We start from the raw sequence: 27,147 nt of genomic DNA, 5'->3' as shown, positions 1-27,147 counted from the left end.
CATTTTTTGAACTTACGTGTAACATTTTTGAACATGGCGTGTAACACTTTTTAAATATAACGTGTAACAATTTTGAAACATGGTGTGTAATATTTTTTGAAAATGGCATGTAACAACATGATTAAAAAATTTTAGAACATGGCATGTAATGTGTAAAATGATTGACAAATTTTTTGTTTTCAAAATTTCAATGGGGTTCCAATTGTGTGACTTGTGATAAAACACGATGGTTAGTAGGTGGATGGCATATATAAGGATAATGAGTCATGTATGCGGGGGGTTAGGAGTGATTTGTCGTTTACAAGCTTGATGAGTCTAGTTGAAGATGTTGTTGGGGTAAACTCAAAAACTAACGAGATTGAGATACATGCATTAATCAGTACATTTGGAGAGCTATCATGCCCAATTATCGAGGACGATGAGGATGTTGCATTAATTCTGCTAGAACAGAGGAATGTTCCGGCTATGTATGTCAGCATTAAGGGATGCTAAACAAATGTTATGTCACATGAAGAAGCTGAACAACATGTTAATCAGTTCCATCAAAATGAGATTTACAATGCTTCACATATACCACAACATTCGATCTGTAAACCACAACAATGGCGATTGACGTATGCACAAAAATTTGTGCAGCCCAGTAGACACACGACATTCACAAAATAGGTGGCTACACAATTCTGATCAGGATGTGCATCGAACCAATTACTTGCTTTTGTCCAACAAATGCAATGATCGAGTGAAATTGTAGAGGGTGTAATGCCATTTTCAAATGAGAATACGACATTTGAGGATAACACTACGACTTTGGAGGGTGACACTGCGATGTTCGAGGATAATACTATATCTGATGAGGGAAATGAGTATTTGTTCCCTATCGATGAAGATAGATTTGATGACAATTCAAATGATGGGCTTGATGAATGGCATGATGATAGTTCAAACGATGATTGACTTTATGATAGTGACATTCTAATTTGCAATAATGTTGAAGGTGAAATGGAACCTGTTGGAGGTGTTGATGTAGGAGATGTTCAGTGTGATGACCCTATATACAATAACCCCATTGTTGGTGAGAACAGGATTCATTCCCTTGATACATTACTCGATGACAGTTATCAAGAAAGGGAAAATGCAGGGATATCTCGTACGTGGCTAATTCTAGGTGCAAAAGGGTTCTCCTTCCAAACAATTACCACTGAGGAGTAGACATGTGCTGATGATCGCTTATACAAAGGAAGAATTTTTTCCTTGAAAGTCGAGGTGAAACGAGTTTTGAACATGTTGGCTCTAAAAGAGCAATTTGGGATGAGAGTAAAAAGGTCATGTAAAGGTCGTTATGAGATTGGTTGCAAGTTCAGTGTGCGTGCAACGAAGTTACTTGAAGGAGAATATTGGCAAGTTCAGACATTCCACAAAGTACACATGTGTATTGTCGATGGTTTGCAAGGGCGATTTCTAACTGTAAGTGTGAAGATAATTGGTGAACTTATGTCACACAAGCTTTAGGCTAATGGAGTAGCATTGAGACCTAAAGACATAATTGGTGAGATGAGGGTTCAGTGGAGATTGGAATGCTTGTATGGTAAGGCCTGGCAAGTGAAGGAGTATGTGGAGAGGCTTGTTTTCGGTCCCCTGAAGAAGTCATTTCAACTACTACCCTCGTATTTTTATATGTTAGAACAAGAAAATCCTGGCACAGTCATTACGGTAGCTACTAATGAGGCATAAAGATTCAAATATTGTTTCTGGTTATACAGGGCTTGTATTCGAGGGTTTAGGGATGTAATACGTCCTACGGTTGCAATTGATGCTACACATCTGAAAGGCAGGCTCAAAGGTGTTCTGTTTCTCGCTGTATGCAAAGATGCGAATGAGTACGTATATTCAGTTGTGTTTGGCATTGGCCATGTTGAGGACGAAGACTCATGGGTGTGGTTTTTTAGCAAGCTACGTGATGCGGTTGGTTGTCCTGAAAACACTATGTTCATTTCTAATTAGCATCTCGGCATTAAGAAAACAATCCAAAATGCATACCCAAAAGTGCACCACGGCTTATGCGGTTGCCACTTGAAGAAAAACTTTAAAAACAAGTTCAAGCGCAATGACGTTTCGATGATTTTCACTATTGCTAGAGATTGCTATAAGGTTTTCGAGTTCAACAGATATATGAACCAGCTTAAGCAGATTCACGTGGGAGTCCACGCTGACCTTATGAGAATAGGCCCTGAGAGATGGCCACGTGCACGTTCACTGGCAAGGCGATACCAACTCATGACATCTAAAATTGAAAAATGTGTTAACTCATGGTTCAAGCATGCAAGACAAATGCCAATCACTATTTTGATCGAGTTCATCATAGATATGCTCTAGCGTTGGTTCCATGACTGGTACGAGGAGGCCATCAAGGTGACCACGCCCCTTAACCTTTGGGTTGCTAGGCAGTTGAGCAAACGGTTCAATGATGCATATTGCTTTGTAGTTAAACCTATCAATCGAGTGGAGTTCGAAGTTAAAGATGAGAAGATGGATAGACTTGTAAACCTATCCAAGAAGACGTGTTCATGTTGTGAGCTCCAAACAGATTTACTGCCATGTAGCCATGCCATTGCAGCGATAAGGTCAAAATAGCTTTATTTCTTATTTGAACCTAATTGACATAGCATTTACATTGTGCTTGAACATTGAGTTCATTGTATTTTTCAGTAAATGCAAACGTGAAGCTGTTGAATTCTACATTGACTACTACAAGATAACCATTTTGGTGGAGTGTTATGCGAGGTCCATTCACCCGGTAGGGCATCCTAGTGAATGGGACATCCCCCTTCATGTGAAACAAATTGTCGTCTTGCCACCACCTTGATGAGGCCAAGCCGGAAGACCTAAAAGGAGAAGGATTCCATCGGCTGGTGAAAGCAGTCGAGCACGAAGATGTTCGCAATACAAGAGGTACGGGCATAATAGACAAAATTGCCCATCCCTATTTGCAGTTCCATCCACAAATTCGGCACCATCTCTAAGTCAATCGGCACCTCCACAAATGCGATGACCGAAAGCATGTTCAAGTTACAGACAAACCGATCACAAACACAACAATTGTCCAATACGAAGGACAATGTCTGAAAACGTAGGGTGTCTAGTGGATGAAGATAGCTTGTCGGCCTAACTAAATATGTGAGCCATGTGCAATACCTTTCTCACAATTTCCTTTTGCAGTTTCATACATTCATTCTTATTTTGTGTTTGTTAGTTTCCTCTTGTAGATGAGTCTTTATTTATTTTTATTGATTTTGTAGATATATTATTTGATTATTCATTTCATTTTGTTCGTAGTTTTGAGCAGTGAATAGACTTACGAAGTCCCTATACTGTTCGAGTTGATTATTATTGATATGCTTATTAATAAGTCAAATATTTAAGTGTAAAAGATTAGGGTGTTGAAAATATATATATATATATATATAAATATTTTTTTACTTGATTATTTGATTCTAGAATATGTAAATTAATTTATCATTTTGACAAAAATTAAGTTTGAATTCTTCTTCTATAAAAAAAAAATTGTAAAAATTTCATATCTAAAGTCAAATTTAGATGAATAACTTGTATTACTTTAAAATAAAATAATACAAAATGACTAAAAAAATTCTTTCTTCTTTTATTTATAATAATAAACAAATTTGGAATTGGTTATTTAACTTAGTTTTTTACTTGAGCTAAAGTCAAATAAGCAAAAACATGTTGATTTAGTTTTTTCTTTTAAAAAAATTGGAAAACAAAGATATGGAGTTACTGATGATTATAAAATTAATTCCTCGTTCTGACTTGATTAATTTGGACATGACAAACCTCTTATTACAACTATAGAATCTGAGTTCCACCCTTCTAATTATTTATTTATTTTTTATGTTTTTATTTTGTTTAATATTTTAAGTTGAAATTTGCTAGATTAAAGATTGCATTTATGGTTGATAAAGTTAAATATAACTGTAAATATTTGTTCCATCTTATTTTATTAATAATTTTTTAGGGTTTCAAAATTAATAATTTAAATTTAAATTTAGCAGAATTTGATTATGGTATTTGAATTTAAATCAAATCGTTTTATAATAAATTTTGAGTAAATTTAAATAAAAAGTAAATTCGGTAAGAGTTGAATAATATCAAACGAATGTGTATTTGTAAATTGTGAAAGTTGTAACTAAATGGTTAAAAGACCTGAGAAGTCTCTGTACTCGCCCATTTCATTCAATTTAGTCTTCCGACTCAAAAGCGAAGCAATTTAGTTTCATAATTTTGAAAATTTCTCTAATTTAGTCCCTCATTCAAATAGCGGACGTGCTGTTGACGTGGCAACTTGGCTAACGTGGCAACATATGTGTAACTGGGCGAATGATGTGGTAGTGCCATGTCGTGGCATATGATGATGTGGCAGTGCCACATCACCTGACTAGATGACGTGGCACTGACATGTCATATTATCAGATTAGGTATGACAACGGTACAGGGACTAATGTGAATAAAATTTCAATGTATGAAGATGAAAGTGGACGAAAAAATTGTATTATGCTAATAAAAGAAATGCCACGTGGCAGTTTTGATCAGATGGTGTGGGGGGGTGAGATTTGGCTTTTAGTTTCCATTTCTCCTTAACCACGATAATTATCCCTAAATAGTGGCTAAACCCCTAAACTAGCTGTTATCCGCGTTGAAGCCATTAACCTTTGAAATTTCGACAAGCTAAATCGAGAGAGAGCAAAAAACTACGAATTAAACCTAGCGTACATAGTAAAGTAAATCGAGATTGAAACCTAGGCTAAAAACTAAATTGAGAGTGAAAAATTGAGAAACTTTGAAATTGAAAACCCACCTAAAAGCTTGAAACCAAGCCTAAAATAGACAAACCTTGAATTCAGGGACACTTAAAAGCTGAAATCGAGAAAGTTGATGGGTGAGAGCTTGGGAGAAGGAAGAAAATTGAGAAAAAGAAGAGGAAAGGAAAAGGAAAAGGCCGCTGGTCTCGAAGGCGTGATACGGATTCATTATGTTGATGATGAATAGTATTAGGTCTGCTTTTAATGTTTACTGAGATACGGTTTTGTTGTTTCATTTTTTATTGTTGCTAATGTATTTGTTTATAGTATTAGGGTTTAGGTGTTTAATGTATGCTGATTTGGCTTTGTTTTTTTAATTTGTTATTGTTGTTGATGTGTTAAATAAGACAAACAAAATATAGGCAAAAAGTAATGCACCAAAATTCTTTCAGTTTCCAAGTTTGGCAGGTTATATGACTTTATGTGGGTACTTTATGGTGGTTAAGGCACATAAAGAGGAGTATGAGGTTGTTGGTAATAAATTATCCATTTTCGCCACATGGTGGATGACAATATCTCAAAGTGTGTGTAGAAACATTACAATATGAGCCTTCGAACATACTGGTAAATGAAATTGACATGTGAGGATGTGATTGGAACAAAATTGATTGGATTTAGTGTTTGTTTGGATTTGTTTACTTGTAACTTTTAATTGGCCATGCCTAAGTCTATATATTGTTGAGCTGTAGTATATATATTGTTGAGCTGTAGTATATTCCTGTGTCTATTATTTTGATTAATTTTTTTCTGCATTGTTACTCAACATTCTATTCTCCACACCTTTACTTGGCACATACAATATTAATGTTCGATTCATGGTCAAATACTAGATTTGTATTTGTTTTAATGTATGTTGATTGGGTCTTTCAAATTTATCACATAGATAACAATTGCTTTCAATTATGCTTTCATCATGAGGGGATTTTAGTTCATGAACCCAAGTTTGCATATAAGAGCTGGAAGAGGAAGATGGTTGATATATCGGATATCGATACCATATATTATTGGACTCTATTACAGATGGTAAAGGCTTTAAAATATGATAGAGGATTGGTTAAAGGCGATTAGTTAAAGGCTTATATTATAAAGATGGGAATGGCTTAAGAGCAATTTTAGATGATCAAAGTGTTAATAGTTTGTGCGGATTACTTAAAGAGAAGGGTCTTCTTGCTGTTTATGTTGAGCATGGGGAGAATACTCAACATGGTACTCCAATGCCTGAAGCACTCAATAAGGATGTGGAGTTTCTATCATTAAATAATTAAGTTGGAGATGAAGAACATTTAAATGAAGATGAAGAAGGTTTAAATAAAGATTATTTTGATACAACATGGTTAAGTGATGAAGGGGATGATGAGTTGGTAATGGCTAGGGAGAAAATTAGAGAATTTAATGCAAGTAAAGATGGGTTGTTGGTTGTTGCATCAGAGGAATTAGATGAGAAAGGGCCATCTGAATCAACAGCTGCAAGTCTATCAAAAGGTACTAAACTCCAATTTAAAGCTACTAGTGGCTCATTTGAAACTGCTGAAGGCCCATTTAAAGTTGTTGGCGGCTCATCTGAAGTTGTTGAAGGCTAATTTAAAGCTACTGATGGCCCATCTGAACTTGCTAAAGGCCAATTTAAAGCTGCTAGTGGCCTTTCTGAAGCTGCTAGAGGCTCATCTGAAGCTACTGGAAATGATGGAGGCCTGGCTGTTAGACCATCAACGACAAAACATCATAGTGATTATATTGATTCTAGTGACCTAGGGAGTTACATTTCTACATGCTCTGGGTTTGAAGCTAATGTGGCACAAAGGGTTAGGTTGAGTGAACTGTTTTGTACTTCAGATTAGTCGATATCGAACTTCTTGTGGGTCAATCTTTCAAGGATCCAAGACATTTCAAAACTGTTTTGTTTGAGTATAGTATGGCTAAGCGGTTTTCTTTCATTTTTTTTAAAAATGACAAGGTCAGAGTTAGAGCTAAATGTGCTAGAATTCGATGTGAGTGGGAGATACTAGCTTCAAAGCACGAGAATGATAACTCTTTCAGAGTGAAAACCTATCTCGAAACACACAATTATCTACCTATAATTAAGAACAAGAGAGTGATAGCAAGGGTTTTGGCTAGTAAGTTGAAATATGATATTATCAGGATGCCATTCCTAAGGGCAAGACAAATCATAGTGTTGGTGAGAAAACAACTAGGTGTGGCAATTGGTCTTACAAAGGCTAGAAGAGTCAAGTTATCAGTGATGAAGAAAGTGTGAGATAATTATGTAGACGAGTTCAGCCAATTAAGACAGTATGCTAATGAGCTTTTAGAGAAAAATGAGGGGTCAACAATTAAAATAGAGGTGGATAGGTCTAAACCAGATGAGGCAGTAGTTTTTCATCAAATGTATATCTGCTTTAAGGCATTGAAGAATAATTTTTTAAAAGGTTGCAGACATATGTTTGGATTGGATGGTTGTTTCTTGAAGGGGTTAGTGAAAGGAAATCTTTTGGTTGCTGTGGGCTGAAATGGGAACAACTAAATGTTCCCTCTTGCATGGGTTGACATGATGAGTAGTAGTAGATTAATGGAGTGACATGCTGAGTGGTAGCAGATTTATGGCATGACACATTGGGTGGTAGCAGATTTATGGGGTGATACACTGAATGGTAGGAGTTTTATGACTTGACACGTTGAGTGGAAGCAGATTTATGGGGTGACACGCTGAGTGGTAGCAGATTTATGGCGTGACAGGTTGAGTGGTAGTAGATTTATGGTGTGACACGCTGAATGGTAGTTGATTTATGTGGTGACATGCTGAGTGGTAGCAGATTTATAGGGTGACACGCTGAGTGGTAGCAGATTTATGGTGTGACACGCTGAGTGAAAGCAAATTTATAGGGTGACACGTTGACTTGTTGCAGTATTATGCAGTGACATGACAAACTCAATTGTTAGATGTTGATGACAGCTTGTGGTGACACACTGAGTGGTAGCAGATTTATGGCGTGACATGCTAACTTGTTGCAGTATTGTGGAGTGACACGCCATGCCCTAATTGTTAGATGTCGATGACAGCTTGTGGTGACATGCTGAGTGGTAGCAAATTTATGGCGTGACACTCTAATTTGTTGGAGTATTGTGGGATGACACGCCACGCCCCAACTGTTAAATGTCAATGACATCTTGTGGTGACCCATTGAGTGGAGGCAGATTTATGGCATGACGCGGTGACTTGTTATAGTATTGAGGGATGACACGCCATGCCCTAATGGGGTGACACGCCACGTGGTTGTAGTATTAATTTAATTTACATCAGCTTCTGATTATTATAGGTACTGTGTCTGAATTGAAAAATTCATGTATAAATGTACGAATGTTATTAAAATTAATAATTAATTGTATCCACAAAAAATCTACATACAACTTCGGATATGTTAATGGCACAGGGTTTAGGTTTCGCTCTCTAAACTGTTGTTAAAAATTTCCAGAGCGTATTAGTGACGCATATTAGCAATCATATTATGTTTTAACTCTGATCAGTTCCGATTGCAAAATATCGTCAATGTACCCTATGGTGAACATACTGCAGCTAACACTATCATTTTGATGATGCACTTTAGCTTTTGGCAAATGAATTTCCAATGACATCGACGTCAAATCTCGTGTCTTTTGGCCCGTTTTGTTGAAACAACCGGCTTGGTGGCAGATGATTGGCATCATTGTCGTAAGGGGTGTCATTTGAGCCGCACACACTCCGTTATCCTTAGCAGCCAAAGTTCTTGTGGAGTCCACCACCTTGATCGTCCACTTGACCAAGTACATCTTTGCAACCACCCAATGCCCACCCACATTGCAAGGCGCGATGATGAAATCGACATCTTCCCATTTTTTACCGTATGTCGGCCTTTCACCTCCACGTACCCTCGTAACTCATCTGGAATTTCCATAGTGGATAGGCCATCTTCAGTTGGAAATGCGATGTATAGCATATGGATGGTGTCCTGCGAAACATGTATACATTAGCTTACACTTAATGCAATCCAAAACTTTAGTATTTTCATAATTGAAAAATTTACAAATGAACTTACGAAGAATATTGTATCAACCATGCATGCTCGAGTGTTGTACAACTTCGACTTTAGCCTTATCATTCGCTTACACAGTACGTGTCACAGCCTAATTTTCGAGCCATGTCAGGCGCATGGGCCCAATGGGCACAGCTAATTAAGTCCAAGCAAGCCTTTTTATGTAGTTCTGTCCATATTTTCATCCATCATTCTTAAAGTCACATTTCATAATTCTCAACTACAAGTACTTTAATAATGTGCTATGACAATCAAATACTTGCATTTATATTAACCTAAAACAATGTCACCCATTGCCAACTCATAGTGGCATCATCAATCAAAATATACATGTGTTGTTCATAACATGAATCTTAGTGATTTACATTACGTGTGCGTATACACAAGCAAAAGACTTTTGTCTACCAACAGAGTGACCTTGGGTAAAGGTACAGCTATTGAATGCCATGGTACCTACTAAAAAAACGAATATACATGGACACCTTAATCTAAATCCCAACTGCCTTCGAATATGAAAACATGAAGTTGAAAAAAGTGAGTATAAACCCAGTGAGTGAACATAGGAAGGGAACAAGCAAAGAATATGGAAAGTTTTAGAAAACATGATGCACTCATGTTAAAAAAAAAATAATGCAATTTAGCTTAATTTCTTGTTAAAAAAACCCTCAATTCAAACTTCGATTATTTTATCTCTCAGTGTTGAAGGATCCATCATCAACAAGGAAGCGAACAGTGAGAATTGAAGTAAGTATCCAAACATGGCAGAGAGTTTTTTACTGCAGCGAGAATGCAATTTGGCTGCAGCGAGAACAGTGGCTAAATTTACACCATCCACCCGAGAGTTTCTTGCTGCAGCAAGAGTACAATTTCGCTGCAGCAAAATTTAGGGTAGGAGTTAAAACCATCCACCTAAGAGTTTCTCGCTGTAGCGAGAATGCAATTTCGCTGCAGCAAAATTTAGGGCAGGAGTTAAGACCATCCACCCGAGAGTTTCTCGCTACAGCGAAAATTCAAGGCAGGTGGAGTTAAGAGGATTTTTGCTGTGACAAAAATCCATTTTTGCTGCATCGAAAATCAATTTGAAAACATTTGACAATTTCAACATTCAACATTCAATACAATCACATCTTTTTTCCTTAACCTTCCTATAACATATATAAACATGTATACAACTACCGGCCCCCCAGCTCATATGCACTCCCACACCGCATGTAACTAAGTCATCATGTGCACTCCCACACCGCACATTACAATATCATCTTGTGTACTCTCGCACCACATCACCATCGGCATGTGCACTCCCACACCGCACACGCATGGTTACAATTGTCACATAATAGTACCATTCAATGCATAATGTACACATTAACATAATGTTGGAACACATGAGCTAATCACATTACACATTTCACAACGTAATAACATTTCATCAAGGGCTTGTTCCCCATGTATATTTTAAAGCAAAAACAAATAAAATTTTCAAATGATTCATTCAAACACATATGCATTTCCCAAAACATTTTAAATGCAAATTCACTCACATGTCCTTGTTAATTTTTTAATTGACTCCAATTTCCACTAATGCTCCAAGTGGAGATGTGGGGTGTCGTTGGAACCTATCACACACAATAGCATCACAACCAACTCAATTTACATGAATATTATTCCAAAAGTTGTTTCCTAAATCAAACTTTACTAGTTATTCCTAACTAGTTTCCAATTACCATTTGACTAGTCATTAGTTTGTACTACTTTAGTCACACTAGAATTAAATAAATAACCTTCAACAATAAAACAACCCACAATTCTAATTATTTGCCATTCATCAACAACTTAAAAATCAAACCTAACTCATTACTCACCTTGGTGAGCTTGTAGTTGAATCCTTTAGTAAAGATTAAAGAGGGAAATTCTTTTAAGGGTTTTCTCAACCTAATTTAAAGACTCTCTCTCTCTAAAATGTTCATCTAGTGAGAGAAAGTGCAGAGGAAAGAATTTTTGAGGATCTTTGAGGTGAAAATGTGAAAGAGCACAAAGAATCGTATGAAAAAGTGTACAAAAGCATGAGAATTGGAGTTAATTTGAGAAAGTTATGGAGGTTTCAAGGGTGGCCTCCATGGAAGATGAAAAGTTTAGAATGAAGAGAAGGGATGGGAAGAAGAAGAAGAACCTGCTAGAAGTGAGGAGAAAGTTGCTAGAAAATTAGATATTTATTCTTAGGGTTGACTAAAGTTTCACTTATTTATAAAAATGGCATTGTATAGTTGACTTTGCCTTATTTTTCCCTTTGGCTCAAACTTTTTACTCTTTTGACATTAAGAAAAGGTCGACAATAGATTAGAGGTACTCAAGTTCATGAAAACTTAGAAATTTAGACCCGAGACCCAAAATGACCATTTTACCCTTACTTCAGAAATTATCATTATTTCTATTTTCTTCTTTTATTTCATTATTATATACATCATTCATTTATTCCTTGGGCTTACTTAGACCTTAATAATATTAGAAAAACCCACTTCTATGAGCCCACGAAGAAAATGACAGAACTACCCTTAATTCATGTCATCGTGTCCACCTCGGCTACACACTTATGAAGGTCCAGGTCTCACAGTACACTCAGGCATTCGTCTATTTTGTCATTTTGGGATCCTCTAATATTGTGAAAAAGTCAGCCCTTTAATCCCCTAAGATCCTGACGTTGCGCTTGCATATGTAGTAGAATGAATTTCAAAAGGCTTGATGGATTAATGTTTCATTCAAAAATAATATTTGCAATGTTATTTATGAGCTTACCTTGCACATTCGTCTTTCTTGAAAGCTTCGTACGCTTCCACTATTGAATTCTTCAGAACTTGGTGGCTCAATGACGGGTCGACGTACGGGCTTGCCATGTATTTGCTGGCCATTTTGACCCATGCCCATTCAATTAGGTCTAAATTTAGTGCTTCACAATGATGAACATCAAATAACTCTAGTGATGACACTCGTGATCCGTTGCCTTCAGCCTTGCTTTGAGGAAAATGGTCATTTTTTGCCTGAACTAATGCAAGGTTCCCATCCCCTCTTGCTGCTACCTTAACTACTGCATCGGCTTAAGGAAGATGGTCCCCTTTAGCCTGAACTGATCCAAGGTTCCCATCCCCTCCTGCTATTGCCTCGACTAATGCATCAGCTTGAGAAAGATGGTCTCTTTTAGCCTCGATTGAGTGAAGGTCCCCCTCCCCTCTCGTAGATGCATTGATAACCGAATCGACCTCAAGAACATGGTCTCCTTCAGTATCATCTAATTGAAGGGTCACATCCCCTGCCATAGCATCATCGAGAACATCATCGAAATGAGTTACATTCTCTCAATCAGCACCAACAACGTCCTGGTGAATGTGAATAGTAGGCTCATCATGCTGCCCATCATCAGCATCATCATGGTCCTCACCATCAGCGTGGGATGAAGCACCGCCCTACAAAATGAGACAAATGAGAAAATTTGTTAGCTCATAAAATACCACAAACCATAAACCGAGAATAAAAAATAGGACTACACCTACTAAACATAAACCGCCAATATATGAGCAAAGATAGAATGATGTACTTGTGATTTCATGCCATCTAGAATTTGACCAACGATACGGTCCTCAAACGTCTGCATTGCGAGAGTCAATGACTAAATTGAAGCCTTCAGCTCCAACATGTCTTTTTTATGCCTGCGCATGATTTGTCGTAGCTGACGTTTCGTGACTACTCCGTCATTGACTCTTATTGAATAGGTCAACTATAATAACATATATTATTATGTTATTCAATAATTATATATAGAATTGTTGAACATAAACCGTTAGAACTATAATATCCTTACCGACGGCTCATTATCACTGTGTGGTTGAGCAGGACCGATTGGTGGTTAAGGAGCTGTCATCACCTCTGTCAACTGAAATAATAGAAATTACCGTGTTACTTGATAAACATATGTGGAAATGTTGAACACAAATCGTTAGAACTGATTTTACCGATGGCTCGTTAGTACTGTGTGTTTGAGAAGGACCTCTTAGTGGTTGAGGAGCTGTTGTCGCATGGTTCAACTACAAACACAGATATGTTATTTGATAATCACATATGGAATTGTTGAACACAAACCGTTATAACCGTCCTTACTGGCTGTTCACTACCATTGCCATGGTCATCCCCTTCCTCTATCAACTTAGGGCTCGACAGCTCATCGTCTCCAGCAGCAGCGGAATGCCTCCGCTTCATGGCACCAGTAACTCTATTATCCTTCAAGTTTCTCCTATTTTCTCTTGCACCTAAACCCTAGTCCGCTCGATCCTCCATGTGCCCCATTGGCACATAGTGGTGGCTCTTAGATAAGGGGACATTGATATCCACAAAATACTCCTGTTTGGCCTCATTTGGGGTGGGATCCAAGGTCTCGAGTGCCCACAACTGCAAAATAGGTATTGTGATTAAATTTTAGAAAAATTATTATACAAATTCACAACACAAATTAGTAGTTGTTCACTCACATGCTGAGATGACTCCAACTTCTCAACTGCCTTGTAGAAGTCTTTCGGCTTATGATTTCATTGCCATTTGCATATACTTGGGTAGACGTTGTCCTTCGGAGCAGAAGGTGTAACTATTTTTTGGATGGCCGAAATTACCTCCATTACCTAGAACTACAAATCAAATGTAACCATTATCAGACCGTAAATGATAAACGAGTGCAACCATAAATTATTATGTCAAAAGGAAACTGAAAAATGGTACGTGACAGTACCTGTATAACCCACTCAAATCTGTAAATGTTGTAGCATAAACGATTATCCTTTTACAAGTTTGAGGCAGGCACTTCGAACCCCTTCAATAGGCAGTCCTCGGTCAGCCTCCAAACATAGTGACCCTAGAGGAAGACATTCCAAGCGTCGATGTCCTCCACCAATGATAAGAGCCAAGGCGTCACCCGTCTACAGTAGTCTTGACCAAATAAAATGTTATTCGCGATCAAGACAAGTGCCATCTTGGTCGCGTCTCTTAGTCACTGAAAGTTACCTCCGCAGAACGTATTAAGCAACACTTGCAGCTTAACGCTCTGCTGCTCGTTCTAGTATCTCGCATGAATTTCATCGGGAACAACCTTGTACAGTCGTGTGAACACATCAGATATTCGACCAAACTTTAGTCTGATGATAAGGCAGAACTCCTGATTTGATATACGCGCCTTGCTCTTGCCAATGGAAAACCATAGCTCATGGTCCATTAACTATGTCTCAGTGATTCGATGAATCATGATGTTATGTAGGAGACCAGTGCAAAAGTAGCCTTGTGGATATACGTCCAGCAGCATTCCGAAGCACATACGCTTGACTGCATCGTAATTCCTTTTCTCTTGGAGAGTCTTGTTGATGTAATGCAGTTACGACTATTTACAGTGGGTGTTAATAAAGAACTTGAACACCCACTTCTCCCTTGGCACAAGAAGCAAACTATCAAGATCCTCATACTGTTTGGACTGCATTTGCAAAACATTGCACACATGCATAAGTGAGTTAACCCATAATGTGCAACAAGGTATACTAAAGAAAGAAATAACTATTGTTATACGCCATGCATATCAAGTAAACTATTGTTACACGCCATGCATATCAAGTAAAATAAAATGTTGTTACACGCCATGCATATCAAGTAAAATGTTGTTATACGCCAACGCTGAGCAGTGTGGTGACACGCCAACCATGGCATGTCATGACACTCTAATCACTATAATTACTGTCTCCTTACACGAACTACCCTAAAATACCCAATGTGGTGACACGCGAACCATGGCATGTCATGACACGCCAATCACTGTAATTACTGACTCGTTACACGAACTGCCCTAAAATACCCAATGTCGTGACACACTAAAAACCCCAAAAACCAGTTAACCCACTAACGCCATATCAAATGTTGTAATTCGTGTTACACAATATACAGATGTGGACCCCCTTCAAAACTTTGGTATGACCATAAAACCAGAAAGAAAATAGTTTAAACATAACAATTGCAAAAAAAATGAACATATCAAACCAACATAAAAAAAATGAATGAACAGAAAAAAGTTTTAATTTGAGACTGACTGACCTCTTCACTAAAAACTGACATTGTTGCTGTGATGTCGTTAAGATTGCAAAGAATGAAGTCGAACACTCTAGTACCTTTGGGAATGAGGAATAAATTAAACTCTCTTAGTTCCTTCACACAGACGTTTGCGAGTTCTGAAAAATATATAATTAAAATGAAATAGCCTTATAATATTCATTCAGTCAGTGGAAGTCTAAATGGTTTCCTCGTTATTTATGTGCTTTTTTTTTTTCTATTTCAAACCATGGCGTTTCACATATTCAACCCATGGCGTGTCACATGTTCAAGCCGTGGCATGTCACACATTCTCATCATGGCATGTCACAACCGTTTCACATATTCTCATTGTGTCATCTCACACATTATCACCCTGCCGTGTCACAAATTCCCTCCATGGCGTGTCACAAACTTTGAACCCTACCTTGTGACAACTGTGTCACATATGTTCACCATGCCGTCTCACATATTCTCACTATGGCATGTCACCAACTCTAAACCCTACTGTGTCACATATTCTCACTATCCCGTCTCACACATTATCACCCTGTCATGTCACAGATTCTCTCCATGGCGTGTCACAAAATCTGAAGCCTGCTGTGTCACAGATTCTCTCCATGGCGTGTTACAAACTCTCAACCCTACCGTGTCACAGATTCTCTCCATGGTATATCACAAATTCTGAACCCTATCGTGTCACAGCCATGTCACATATGCTCACCATGTTGTCTCACATATTCTCACCATGGCGTGTCTCATATGCACACCATGGCGTGCCACATTCTCACATTGACGTGTCATATATTCTCACCATGTCATCTCACATATTCCCTCTGAGTCGTGTCATATATTCTCACATTGTCGTGTCACATATTCCTTCCATGGCGTGTCACAAACTCTAAACCCTACCGGGTCATAGCCGTGTCACACATTCCCACCATGCTGTGTCACACATTCCCACTATGCCGTTTCATAAACTCTAAACCTTACCGTGACACAACCGTGTCACATATGGCTTGCTGTAGCACAACCATTTCATGCTTTGGATTCACATCTTTCTCTTTTCGATTCACCACCGTATCAGGGATTTTTGGGTTCACATCATTCTTGAAGCTTTCACGACTGGCTCCTCGTTCGGTTTAATATCACCCTTGTCGTATTATTTGAATGCCATGTCCGAAATATCTGAAAAACCATCTCATGCAACATGATTTTGTTTTGCACAAGCTTTTCGAAAAAAAATGGATGTTTTGCACAAAATTAGAGTGAACAAATTCTTTGCAAATTTATTTTCCCCAGTTTATGCGTGTATGAGAGTGCATGTCAATGAAGATATCTCATTAAAAGTATTTTTGTCCCAAAATCTTTTCTCTTGGCTAAAAATAGTTAAAATTATCTGGAGAATTATTTTCAAAAACACTTTATTTTTAAGGGCTAAAATTTTTTTTTCCCTTTACAGAAAATAGTGACATTGATAATCCATTAAAGTAGGGGCGGATTCAAGAATTTTTGTAAATGGTGTTTTAAATAAAATAATAATAATAATTAAAATAATTAGTGAGTTTATTAACATCATTAATTATGTAAAATTCTAGCATAAGTAGTATAATTAGTAAGAATTTTTGGCACTTCAGTGGGGTCATCTAACACCACTTGTATCAACATGGGTTTACGCCTGCATGGGATGATGTTGTGCCTTAATAGACACAAAAAACAATTGTCCTTTATGTTTAATTTATTTATAAGTTATGTCATTATGTCTATACATGGATATAACATCGTGCAATAAATATAATTTTGGAAAAATTAGCAGCACTCATTTTATAAAATATTATATTTATATAAAATTTAAGCAGGCTTTGTAAATTATTAAGATAACTTCATGAAATAAAAAAATAAATTAGAACTATTGGTGTTAATTTACACCTTTTTTTTTTGGTGCTAAAATATACAACTATGAACTAAGTATTATATGTTTTATTTTACAACATACTTGGTAGAAGGAAAAAAAGAAAAAGAAGGTTTTGGATGGAGATCAAAGTGAGTAATTCTCATGTTATATCAATTTTGAGCAATTAGAAGCTTAAATATTAGTTAATTATAAAATAAAATAAAAAATGTCTTTTAATTTAAATGTTACAAAAAATATTGTAGCAATAAATATATAGTAGTAAATTATGTTTATATTTATGTTGTAGAATCTATAAATAGAAAAGTTATACTCGACATGATTAAAGGTTAGTAAAATATTATATATTAGTTAATATGAAATTAAGTTCCATATGTAACTTTGAAGTTAATTCTAAGAGAAATTAATTCTTTGACATTGGATTGGTTTTATCTTTTAGTTTAAATGTTACAAAATATAACTACTAATATAAAAAAAATTTATATTTAGTTTTCCATATTAATCTAAATAATACAATAAATTAATTCTTTTCGCACATATGAACATCCATCTGACATTGAACGATACAAAAATAAATAACTCTTTTCTATCTTAACATCTCAAAAGTTTTGAACAAAAACATCATATTGAAGTCTTATATTTTGATTATTGAAATTATTAAAAAAAATTTGTCATTATTAAAAATACGTATCTCATTAGTTTTTTTTTTGAAAAGTATCTTATTAGCTTATTTCCAACATAATGTTTCAAAGGGATGTCATTCCCCATTTAAACTATATGACTTTAACTTAAAAGTGTCGAGTTCAAATCCTAAGATGTGAAGGGTAACATTTACAGGATAAGAAAGAACTACTTTCATTATTTAGCTTAAAACTCAATATCAACAAAAACATGCAAGGGGAACTTGTTAAGAGATATTTGATGGTTTGTTTTAGATGTTAATTGGGTTTCTAATTCTGAATTGGGTTCCTTTCATGTTATATGTTTGTGGGAGGATTGATTTGGCGCTTATTTTTGTTGAGAGACTTCATCCAATGTACATATCTCGGATTATACACACACACACACACACACACATACACAATTACATGAATGTTCCTCTTTTTAATTACTTTTTTAATGTATATTTATATGCCATTAAATCAAATTCTTTGAGTGTTTATTTATTAACATGGATGGAGGTTTTTTTATTTTTTCACACGAAACATATCAATTTCCTTTTATTCTTTCACGTTGAGGGGGTTTTATGATTCGCATTGCTATTCCTTTGTTTCTTGAGTATTTTGTATTACATAATAGTTTATCATTTTCTCTTATTGGGGTTGGTAATTATTATATATTGGAGTGTAGCCCGTGCTAGATGCTCGGGACACAATCATTTTAAGTATAAATAATATATGAAATTAGTTTACATTAATAATAAAGATAATTGTCTAAAAATAAAAAGTGAATCAAAATATATTTACAAACATAAAAGTTACATTGTAGTTTGTGAAGATGACATATTATAAATCAAAAGATATTATGATGGCGTATCAAACTTATTCAAAATGAACTTGTTTGATATCTTTCACAGTGATATCATCAAATGAGCAAGTAAGTTGGATAGATTTCATGTTAAGTTGGTTCCGAGTACTATTGGTAGTAGGTGTATATGATGCATTGTAATGAAAAAGGAAGTTGCAATATAAAATCAATTCAATTCCAATATACAGCAAAATCAAGAAATACATCATAAGCCACAAAATTTCATTCTTTTCTTTTCAGCAATGGAAATAGTATAACAAATTTAGAACTTGTCACGTGTTAAGAGAGAAAAAATGATCATTGAAACTAAATTAATACATGAAAATTAAATATACTTAAAAAATTATAGCTTATAAATTTAAAATGATCAAAATACCTCATAGGTCTCTGTACTATAGGTTTTTCATTAATTTAGTAGTTCTACTTAAAGCTGGTTAAATTAGTCCCTATATTCTAAGATTTTGTTCAATAGAGTCATTCTCCCTAATATTGTCCAAATTGACCACTAATGGTGTTGAAGTGTCGCTAACATGTTTGACTACGTTGATATGATAATGATATGGCATTAACACGATGATGTGGCAGGCTTGAAATTTTTTTTTTCAAACTTTTCTTTTCCATGCCAGTTTTTTGGTGCCATATGATAGAGACTGAATTAAACAAAATGTATAGTATAAGGACTCAATTGAACAAAATTATAGAATACAAGGATTAAATTGGACAAAATTCAATAATATAGGAATTAAATTGAATAAAGATCTATCATACAAAAACTAAATTAGGTACTTTTACTAGTTTTATTTAGCATTATGTTTGTACCAAAAATGTACTTTTACACTTTAAAAGTTATTCTTTAGTAATTAAAATCCATTAACTTTCCATTTGTACAAAAAATGTACTAACTAATTACACTATTTCTTTTTGAAAGGCTAATAAATATTCTCATTTTATTAGAGTAACCCAAGTACATCCAATCAAAAAACCCAAGTAAACAAAAAGACCCTGCAGTTCGACAATAGCCATTAAGATACCTAAAAAATAGAACGTACATCACTTAACCTTTTTATGAGGCTTGTAACCTCTACCAAAACAAAAATCAAGTAAAAGTATAGCTCATGTATAGTATCCACCCTTAACAAAAGAAAGCCACCAAAATAAACATAACATAAACAAAACCACAACAAAAGAGACCCTTGCTCCAACAAATTCAACCATGGTAGCAACTAAGATTTCCAAATCATAAATAAAAGTAGAGCAATGGTTGACCAATTGATATACAGTTAATGTCCCTTATAGGTTTTTGTATTATGGGTCAACCATTGCTATACTTTAATAGTGAGCTTGTTATAGAGAAATCAAAGAAAACATATCATTTTTTATAGAGAGAAACATATTTGTTAAAGAGAAAGCTTAAATGAAGAATTTATCAAGTTTTGAAGCTTCAAAGCTGAAACTCACCTCTTCAACCTTTAAAAATAGAAAATTAGGGCTGGAAATGTGAGATTGTGAGAGATTTTGAAGTGAGGAAGAAAATGAGGTGAAAAACTAAAGAGAAAATAAGGAAAATGTGAAGAGAGGGGGCAAAGTGTTAGCTAGTAAGAAGGAAAAACATGGTCAAAAATAAACTTTGACTAGTTCTAAAATTTTTAAACTCGTTGTTGTAAAATTATGATTCTGCCTTTTTTGCAAAACAAAGCATAGGTATCAATACTTAGCGCTAAGGTATTAATACTTTGCATTTTGGGTAGCAAGCCGATACTTATGAGAAAAGCATCGATACTTGTTATGCAAAATGCATTCTAGATGTCAAGATACCTTCTTAACATAAAGTCATTTTTCTTAGCAAAACATACCTATTTTGGTTTCTCTATCTCTTCTTTTTATCAAATTGGCTTAATAACTAAAAACATAGATTTTTCAAAAAGGAGATTTTAAAAGCATTGGTTCCAAGCAAAAATTTACAAGCTCACTTAAGGATTTACCAATATACCCTTACATTAAAATTTGGGATTTCACAAAATCAAACATTCAATTTTGCAAGCTCAATTTAACTTAAAGCAATCATTTACATGCAATTGTTTTCAAAACATAAGTTTATCGTTCTAAAGATTGTTTGCTAAACATTCAATCTTAATTCTAAAGGATCCCTAAATGAAAAGAAAAATTGTCACTAAAGTTAGTCATTCTATCTTCTAAGCACCTAATTTGGCTTCTTAAATACACAACCAATTATCTTTGTAAGCTCAAACCACTTGCATCTACCAGTGCTTGCAGTCAATTTTTTAAAGCATCACAATCTTCAATGGAATGTCCGAAAATTGCACCATGATAATAACATCTTGCATTTGGATTATAACATTTCAGGTATAGAGGTCACAAGGTTTCCACAAGGATAGGGGTAATGAGATTATTTTGAATCAATTGAAAGAAAAGTTACCCAAAGGTGATGGGAAAGGAATCAAACTATTCATGAATTTTCTTTTTGGATGGTTTTTGGGTGATAATGCGAAACCCCATTCATAATCTAAAGGTAAATAAGTAACTTAGCTTGGTGAGCTTTAGATTTAATGTTTTCTGTTTAAAAATCTAAATGTTTATAGCCTAGAAAATGCATATTTTATAAACCACTTAGTTTATTTGAAAGATAGGACATAAAGACAGTCAATTGGCCTTGTTTGAAACTTAAAGTGGCATTTTATTAAGAAAGTATCGATACCTTTGAATGAGCTATCGATACTTGAAACATAAAAAAGCCTTTTAATGAACAAGTATCGGTACCTATGCCTAAGGTATCAATACGTATGCCTCAGATTATAATAAAAAAAAACCATAAAACGGTCTTTTCGTAAATAATTTCTTTCCCTAAACCCTTCTAAATCCCCCCATAAGTCTATTTTACATTCTCTTTTTACACTTTCTCATCTTTGTATCGCACTTTCTCATCGATTAAACTCATATTTGAGATCAGATTTTCATTTCTAAACATTTTAGAGGTAAGATATCAACTTCCTAAACATTTAATTTCAAGGTTTTCTATTCCAAATTTGAACATTTTTTGAAAATTTGTTTCTCTCTTTAAAACTTTAGGTTGCATGTTGGTTTGGATTCCCATTAGCTCACCAAGGTAAGATAACAAAGAACTCATGTTAGTTGTACTATAAAATCATAGTTAGAATAGGATTTAGACCTTAATTTTAGGTTATAGAACAATTAAAAGAATTTTTGAAGGAATAAATGCAATATTGCCAATTTTTTTGGATATATAAGGAATGGCTGATAATGGATATTCGCTATTAGGTTCCATTGAAGGTATAGTTACATCGGATTGAACGAGTTTCATCATTGGAAGTGTTAAAGGAAAAAAAAATCTTTTTGCTTAGGTGAGTAGATATGATATTTTTAATTATTTTGATATAATTAAGCATTGCCTTGTCTATGATTTAGTATCAAATTCTAATTTCGAAGGAATATGTGTTGAGAAAGGTTTTGATGATGAATGACGTGTTTGAATGTGGTTGAAAAGTATACGCATATGATCTGTAAATATAATTACTATGTATTTAGTTTTTTGCATTGGGAATAAGCACCTTATATGTTTTAAATATTCCAAAATTTTAAAGTTGGTCTGTGAATTGAAAGTATGTTTGGAATTGGGAATTTATGTTGAATAATATTTTGAAATGGGCGTAGTATAAGGACACTCTATTTTTAGTAAATAAGTTTGAGTTGAGCATATCGATAGAAATTGTCACAACCCAAACTTAGGGACCGTGATTGGTGCACAAGTCCAACAAGTGGTAGCTTGCGAGACTCGCACAAGTCTTACGTAGAACAAGTAGACAAGTAGATGTTTCCAATAAGTCATAAGGTCTAAACGACACATTTCATAACATGAGTTTAAATACGTCCATAACAAACTGCCCATTACATTTCAACCAACAAAAGTACAACCATGTGCTATTCACAAAAGCCATAAATTGGCTATCATAATGGGTTCAGGCTCGTACAAAATAAATTAGGGTTTACACATCATAATGGCAACATCCAACCACTCAAAATTTACTATTAACACTTGTACCATCATCAGCAGAGTGGATTCGTGGATTGTGATTCCCTACAGGATGCTAAAAGAGTTGATAAACCTGACTAATGTTAACCACTCTCTTTTTGTATGAGAATCTCCTAAAGCTAAATATCTGCACATGGGAATAAACATTGGTGTGAGTTTTCATTAACTTAATAAGTGGGTGAAACCAAATGTGCATAATGGAAGCAATTCATACCAAACAATAATCTCAAGATATGTAAATGTAAGGAAATGCATATATGTAGTAATTTATCAAACCCATTGGCGCACACATTTGCTCATTAAATAGCTTACCGTAGCTTAGAGCATCCATATACTATTAGAGTGACGATAACAAAAGAAGGGCCCTCCCTGGTAAATAAGACATGTCCAGGGCCCATACTATTGATGGTAAACAAGACCATGAGGCTTGTAACACCTTTTTACTAAACCGTATCATTGTTTAGAATACACTCATCGGACGAAATTAAATCAAGAAGTTTTCTTAGGTAATAAAACACATCCAAGGTTGAGGTCTCTAATAGTAAATAAGACCATGAGGATCATGACGCCTTAGCGTTTACATAGTCATTAGATACAACTCATAACTTTCGTAGTTAGCATTCCATACACATAAACAATAATGATCACATGCATTCATAATATTAAGGCACTAAGCATTAAGCTTGTGCATCATATTAACAATAATAAACACAAACGCTCAATCGCCACAAAGTGGCTCATTTGACATTCACAAGTTCAACATATCAAATATGACTCACATATGTCCCATGGTAGCACATCTACATGTATTATGCATTACATGCATTCATCCAACGTCTAGCAATAAGCCTTCTTCACTTGGAGTTTGCCAATACAACTCACCAATAACTTGGGATTTCCAACGTTAGTTAGATTCCAACTTAATAACAATTCTTGAAGCTTCAAACTTCCCTTAACAAGATATAAACGTCAAACTCTCAAGTTTAAAACATTTTCAACATTTCACAACTCAATTAATGTTATAAGTTTAATTACCAAGTCTCAATACACAGTTTCCCTTTAATTCCAATGTCCAAGGTAGTCAGGAGTTACCTTTGTAGTGGTTATTCATTAGCAAATCTTCACAAATTTCCAACATCCAATGGGGAACACTTAAGCTGAAATCATAAACAATTCTAACTTATAAACTGATCAATTCATAAACTAAACAGTTAGGAAGCTTAATCTTACCAAACTTTGTGTTTCTTAAGCCTTCAAATGTTGCTTATGGGCTTTAATCTTCCTTGGAGATCTTAGGGTTTTAAATAGCAGCAGGGGGGAGTTTCTTTTCCTTTTCCTTCAAATAGGTGAAATGCCCAAAGCCTTTATATTTTTTTGCACTATAACATGCATCTATCGATAGGTGAGTGCATTTATCAATAGATTGGTCTTTAGTTTTTGCATCTTGAGCTCCATCTATCGATACATAAGCTCGATCTATTGATAGATGGCTCACAACTTTTCCCCAATTGCTTTCAAACTTGAATCTATTGATAGATGTTCTTCAGACTACTCCCAATTGCTCTTGTGTTGCTATCTATCAATAGATTTGTGCACTCTATTAATAAATGGCATCCAAAATACTTCATGTTGCTCACTGGTGGATGTTTATCGATAGTCATGAAAAATTTATCATTAGATGTTCTTCAATTTTGTTCTAATTGTTTTCTGGGTAGCATTTATCGATAGACTTAGAACATCTATTGATAGATCATGTCCAAAATTTAAAATTTTCACAAGTCCAAGTCCCAAATTCATTTCTCTAAGTCCCCAACTCACTTTCATTTCAATAATAATCTTAATAGAACACATGGCATTCAATTCTACTACATATAATTAATATATATATATATATATATATAGTGCAAAACCTCCATCAAAACTCCAAATCATGTCATTCATCAAGCATTTCTATAATAATTTGCCTAGGTATCATAGCTCATGCTTTCATATACTTGGCATATGGACCAAATCATTAAAAAGTCCTCAAGCATGCCAAAAAATTCCAAGGTAATTCTTTATATACACATAGGCATATTCTTAGGTCTTTCAAGCATATATATAAAAAATTCAAATTAACTCCTCAAATAGTTTAGTTAACATCACACATAGCCCCTAGCAAAGTCAGGGGTGTTATAGAATTCATGTCTCAACATATTTGTTTGTATAGGTGAATTAGTTCACCCAATGATTTTCAATTTCGATAATTTAAAATGAAAATTGTATTAATAAGTTTAGTGGAGCTTATTAAGTTAAGGACTTGTAGTTAGTGATAAAATAAGCTAGTTGTTGTGTACAGTGATCTGTCTGTTCTAATGTCAGTGGCTATATGCACCAGACTATAGAGGTGTGACAACACTTTTTGTATTTTCCTAATAGTGGGGACTATACTATTATCCTCTGTTTAGTTTTAAAGTTTTTGGCTATATGCACCAAAGTATATTGGTGTAACAGCACCCTCTATGATGTTCAAATAGTGGGGACAGTACCATTATCCTCTATTATTGTTATTTTTTCTTAAGTTAGAGCGCCATAAATGATTATGTTTTGTTAAAGGATGTTTATGATTATGAGTGTAGATTTGATGACTTTGATTTGAAGTTGGAAACTAATTATACTCGTTTTGAATATTGATTTTCTAAAATCTATATTTGAATCTAATTTTTGCTCTATTTTACCTTTAAAACTTGAGGATTCTATGTATGACTTGATTGTATACTCTGTTGGAGTTCAAAAAGTTGATATAAGGTTGAAATCTCAAAATTTGAGAAAGGTATCAATACTCTTGCATAAGTTATCGATATTTGTTTATTAAATTACTTATAAATGCATTCTATGTTGAAACTACCAATACTTGAAAGTTAGTGAGCTTTGTTTGAAAATTATCGATGCTTTTAGCATAAGTATCGATACCTTGTGTCCAAAATGTCTTGAGAGGCATTTTGTTTGATAAGTATCGATACCTAAGGCTTTCTTTTGAAATTTTCACTCTTTTTTATGGGATTTTGAAATGTATTTGACTTGGTTCTTTCCAATTTAAATTATTAGAGATTATGTATTCACTTAAAACCTTTTGAATCAGTTTCAATTATGTTTGAGATGAAATATGAAAAAGATTTGAGATTTGAACTTATGTCTACATTTTTTATTAAAAATGTATAAGTGTATACATTCTTCCAATTAACTTATTCCTTATCCTCATATCTACTCACAGAGTTTTTATAACTCACACAAGTAAGTTGCATTTGTTTATTTCATATTAGTGGACTACTTGGCTATTCGTCCTTTAGAGATAGCTATGTTTGTTCTACAGTAGGTGGTCTAAAAGGCATCTGGTAGACATCACTCGTTATTTCAGTTGTACTCTGCTATCTATTTCTGATTTTATCTATCTGTCTATTGGGTCTATCATACTTTACTTTATGCCTTGTAATAAGTTTACATACTTTACAATTTGGTCATGAGATGGCATATAACTTTATTTGTTTTAAATCCTATTTCTATTTTGAATATTGAGCATGAGATAGTGCATTTAAATTATGAAATTTATAAATACTAGGTGGGTGGTCCGCGCATTGTTGTAAGTTATTGAATGTCACAACCTGATTCTAGGGGCTTGTGATCGGCACTCGAACTTAATGGGTATAGCCCATTAGGCCCATGCAAGCCTTAATTAACAATGTAGGGGCTTGTTATCCATTGCATTCATACACATATCCATATAGTATAATAGCATTCATAAGTATATAAACATCATCACGTCATTATGGAACTTCTCAACATAATGTATGGAATAATATACATTCAATCATCACATAAGAACCATCACACAATTTTGGAACTTCTTAACATAAAGTGTCTGGAATTACTTTCATTCAATATCAATATTTACATGACATAATTTTGTGGTCCAACACACATCTCGTGCCTTTACCATTACTTATTCACAATCATAAAACAAATAAGAGTGCATCATTATGTGAGACCCTGTCAAGCTCGATTAAAAGACGGTATTGTATCGAGTGGTACAACTAAGTTAAATCGAGCCTTGAACTAGTTCAAATAGAAATTCTAAGAGAAATTTGAAAATTTTAAAACCAACAGAACGGCGTAGAATAGTGATTTGGAGTTCAAGGTCCAGTTTGGAGTCCATCAGAAAATTGACCAATTAGGGACAAAATAGTCATTTTACCATTTGATGATTAAATGGAGATTTTTAGCCAAGATTTGATCACATTTGACCAAGAATAATTATATGAAATATAATTATGATTATTAGAGTATAAAATGATGTTTAGTAGTGAAAAATTGTGATTCCCGGTATTTATGGAGCAGAAGGGCAAAATGGTAATTTTGCCACTAGTGGACTAAACGAAAAAATTTTTTTTAACAATTTTTGCCCCATTTGGTTAATATTGATCAATATTAGTGTTATTTTAGGTTGAAAAGTAGAAATAATGAGATTCCGGTACATTTCGGAGTATAAGGGCAAAATCGTAATTTTTTTGTCTCGGGGGTAAATCAGTAAAATTTTCGGCCCAGCACTTGTCA

At 34.7% G+C, this 27,147-nt stretch overlaps 1 protein-coding gene and 1 non-coding gene across 2 annotated transcripts; both read left to right on the top strand.

Moving 5' to 3' along the window:
• The first annotated feature begins 759 nt into the window (after positions 1 to 759).
• On the top strand, positions 760 to 2,863 carry LOC148762036 (uncharacterized). Its single transcript, XM_088807631.1, has 5 exons — positions 760 to 926; positions 1,833 to 1,962; positions 2,077 to 2,256; positions 2,374 to 2,621; positions 2,707 to 2,863. The coding sequence occupies exons 1-5, from the start codon at positions 760 to 762 to the stop codon at positions 2,861 to 2,863; spliced, it is 882 nt and encodes a 293-aa protein (XP_088663757.1).
• Positions 2,864 to 3,786: 923 nt separating this feature from the next.
• LOC148762035 (small nucleolar RNA snoR8a) lies at positions 3,787 to 3,879 on the top strand. The gene has a single exon (XR_016027259.1). It is a non-coding gene; the product is annotated as a small nucleolar RNA snoR8a (small nucleolar RNA).
• Positions 3,880 to 27,147: the final 23,268 nt, after the last annotated feature.

Source organism: Theobroma cacao, chromosome 6 (assembly GCF_053813885.1).
Source record: "Theobroma cacao isolate CCN51 chromosome 6, ASM5381388v1, whole genome shotgun sequence".
In the NCBI taxonomy this organism is placed as follows: domain Eukaryota; kingdom Viridiplantae; phylum Streptophyta; class Magnoliopsida; order Malvales; family Malvaceae; genus Theobroma; species Theobroma cacao.
The sequence above is the reverse complement of the archived record's forward strand: the minus strand, read 5'-3'. Positions and strand labels throughout refer to the sequence as shown.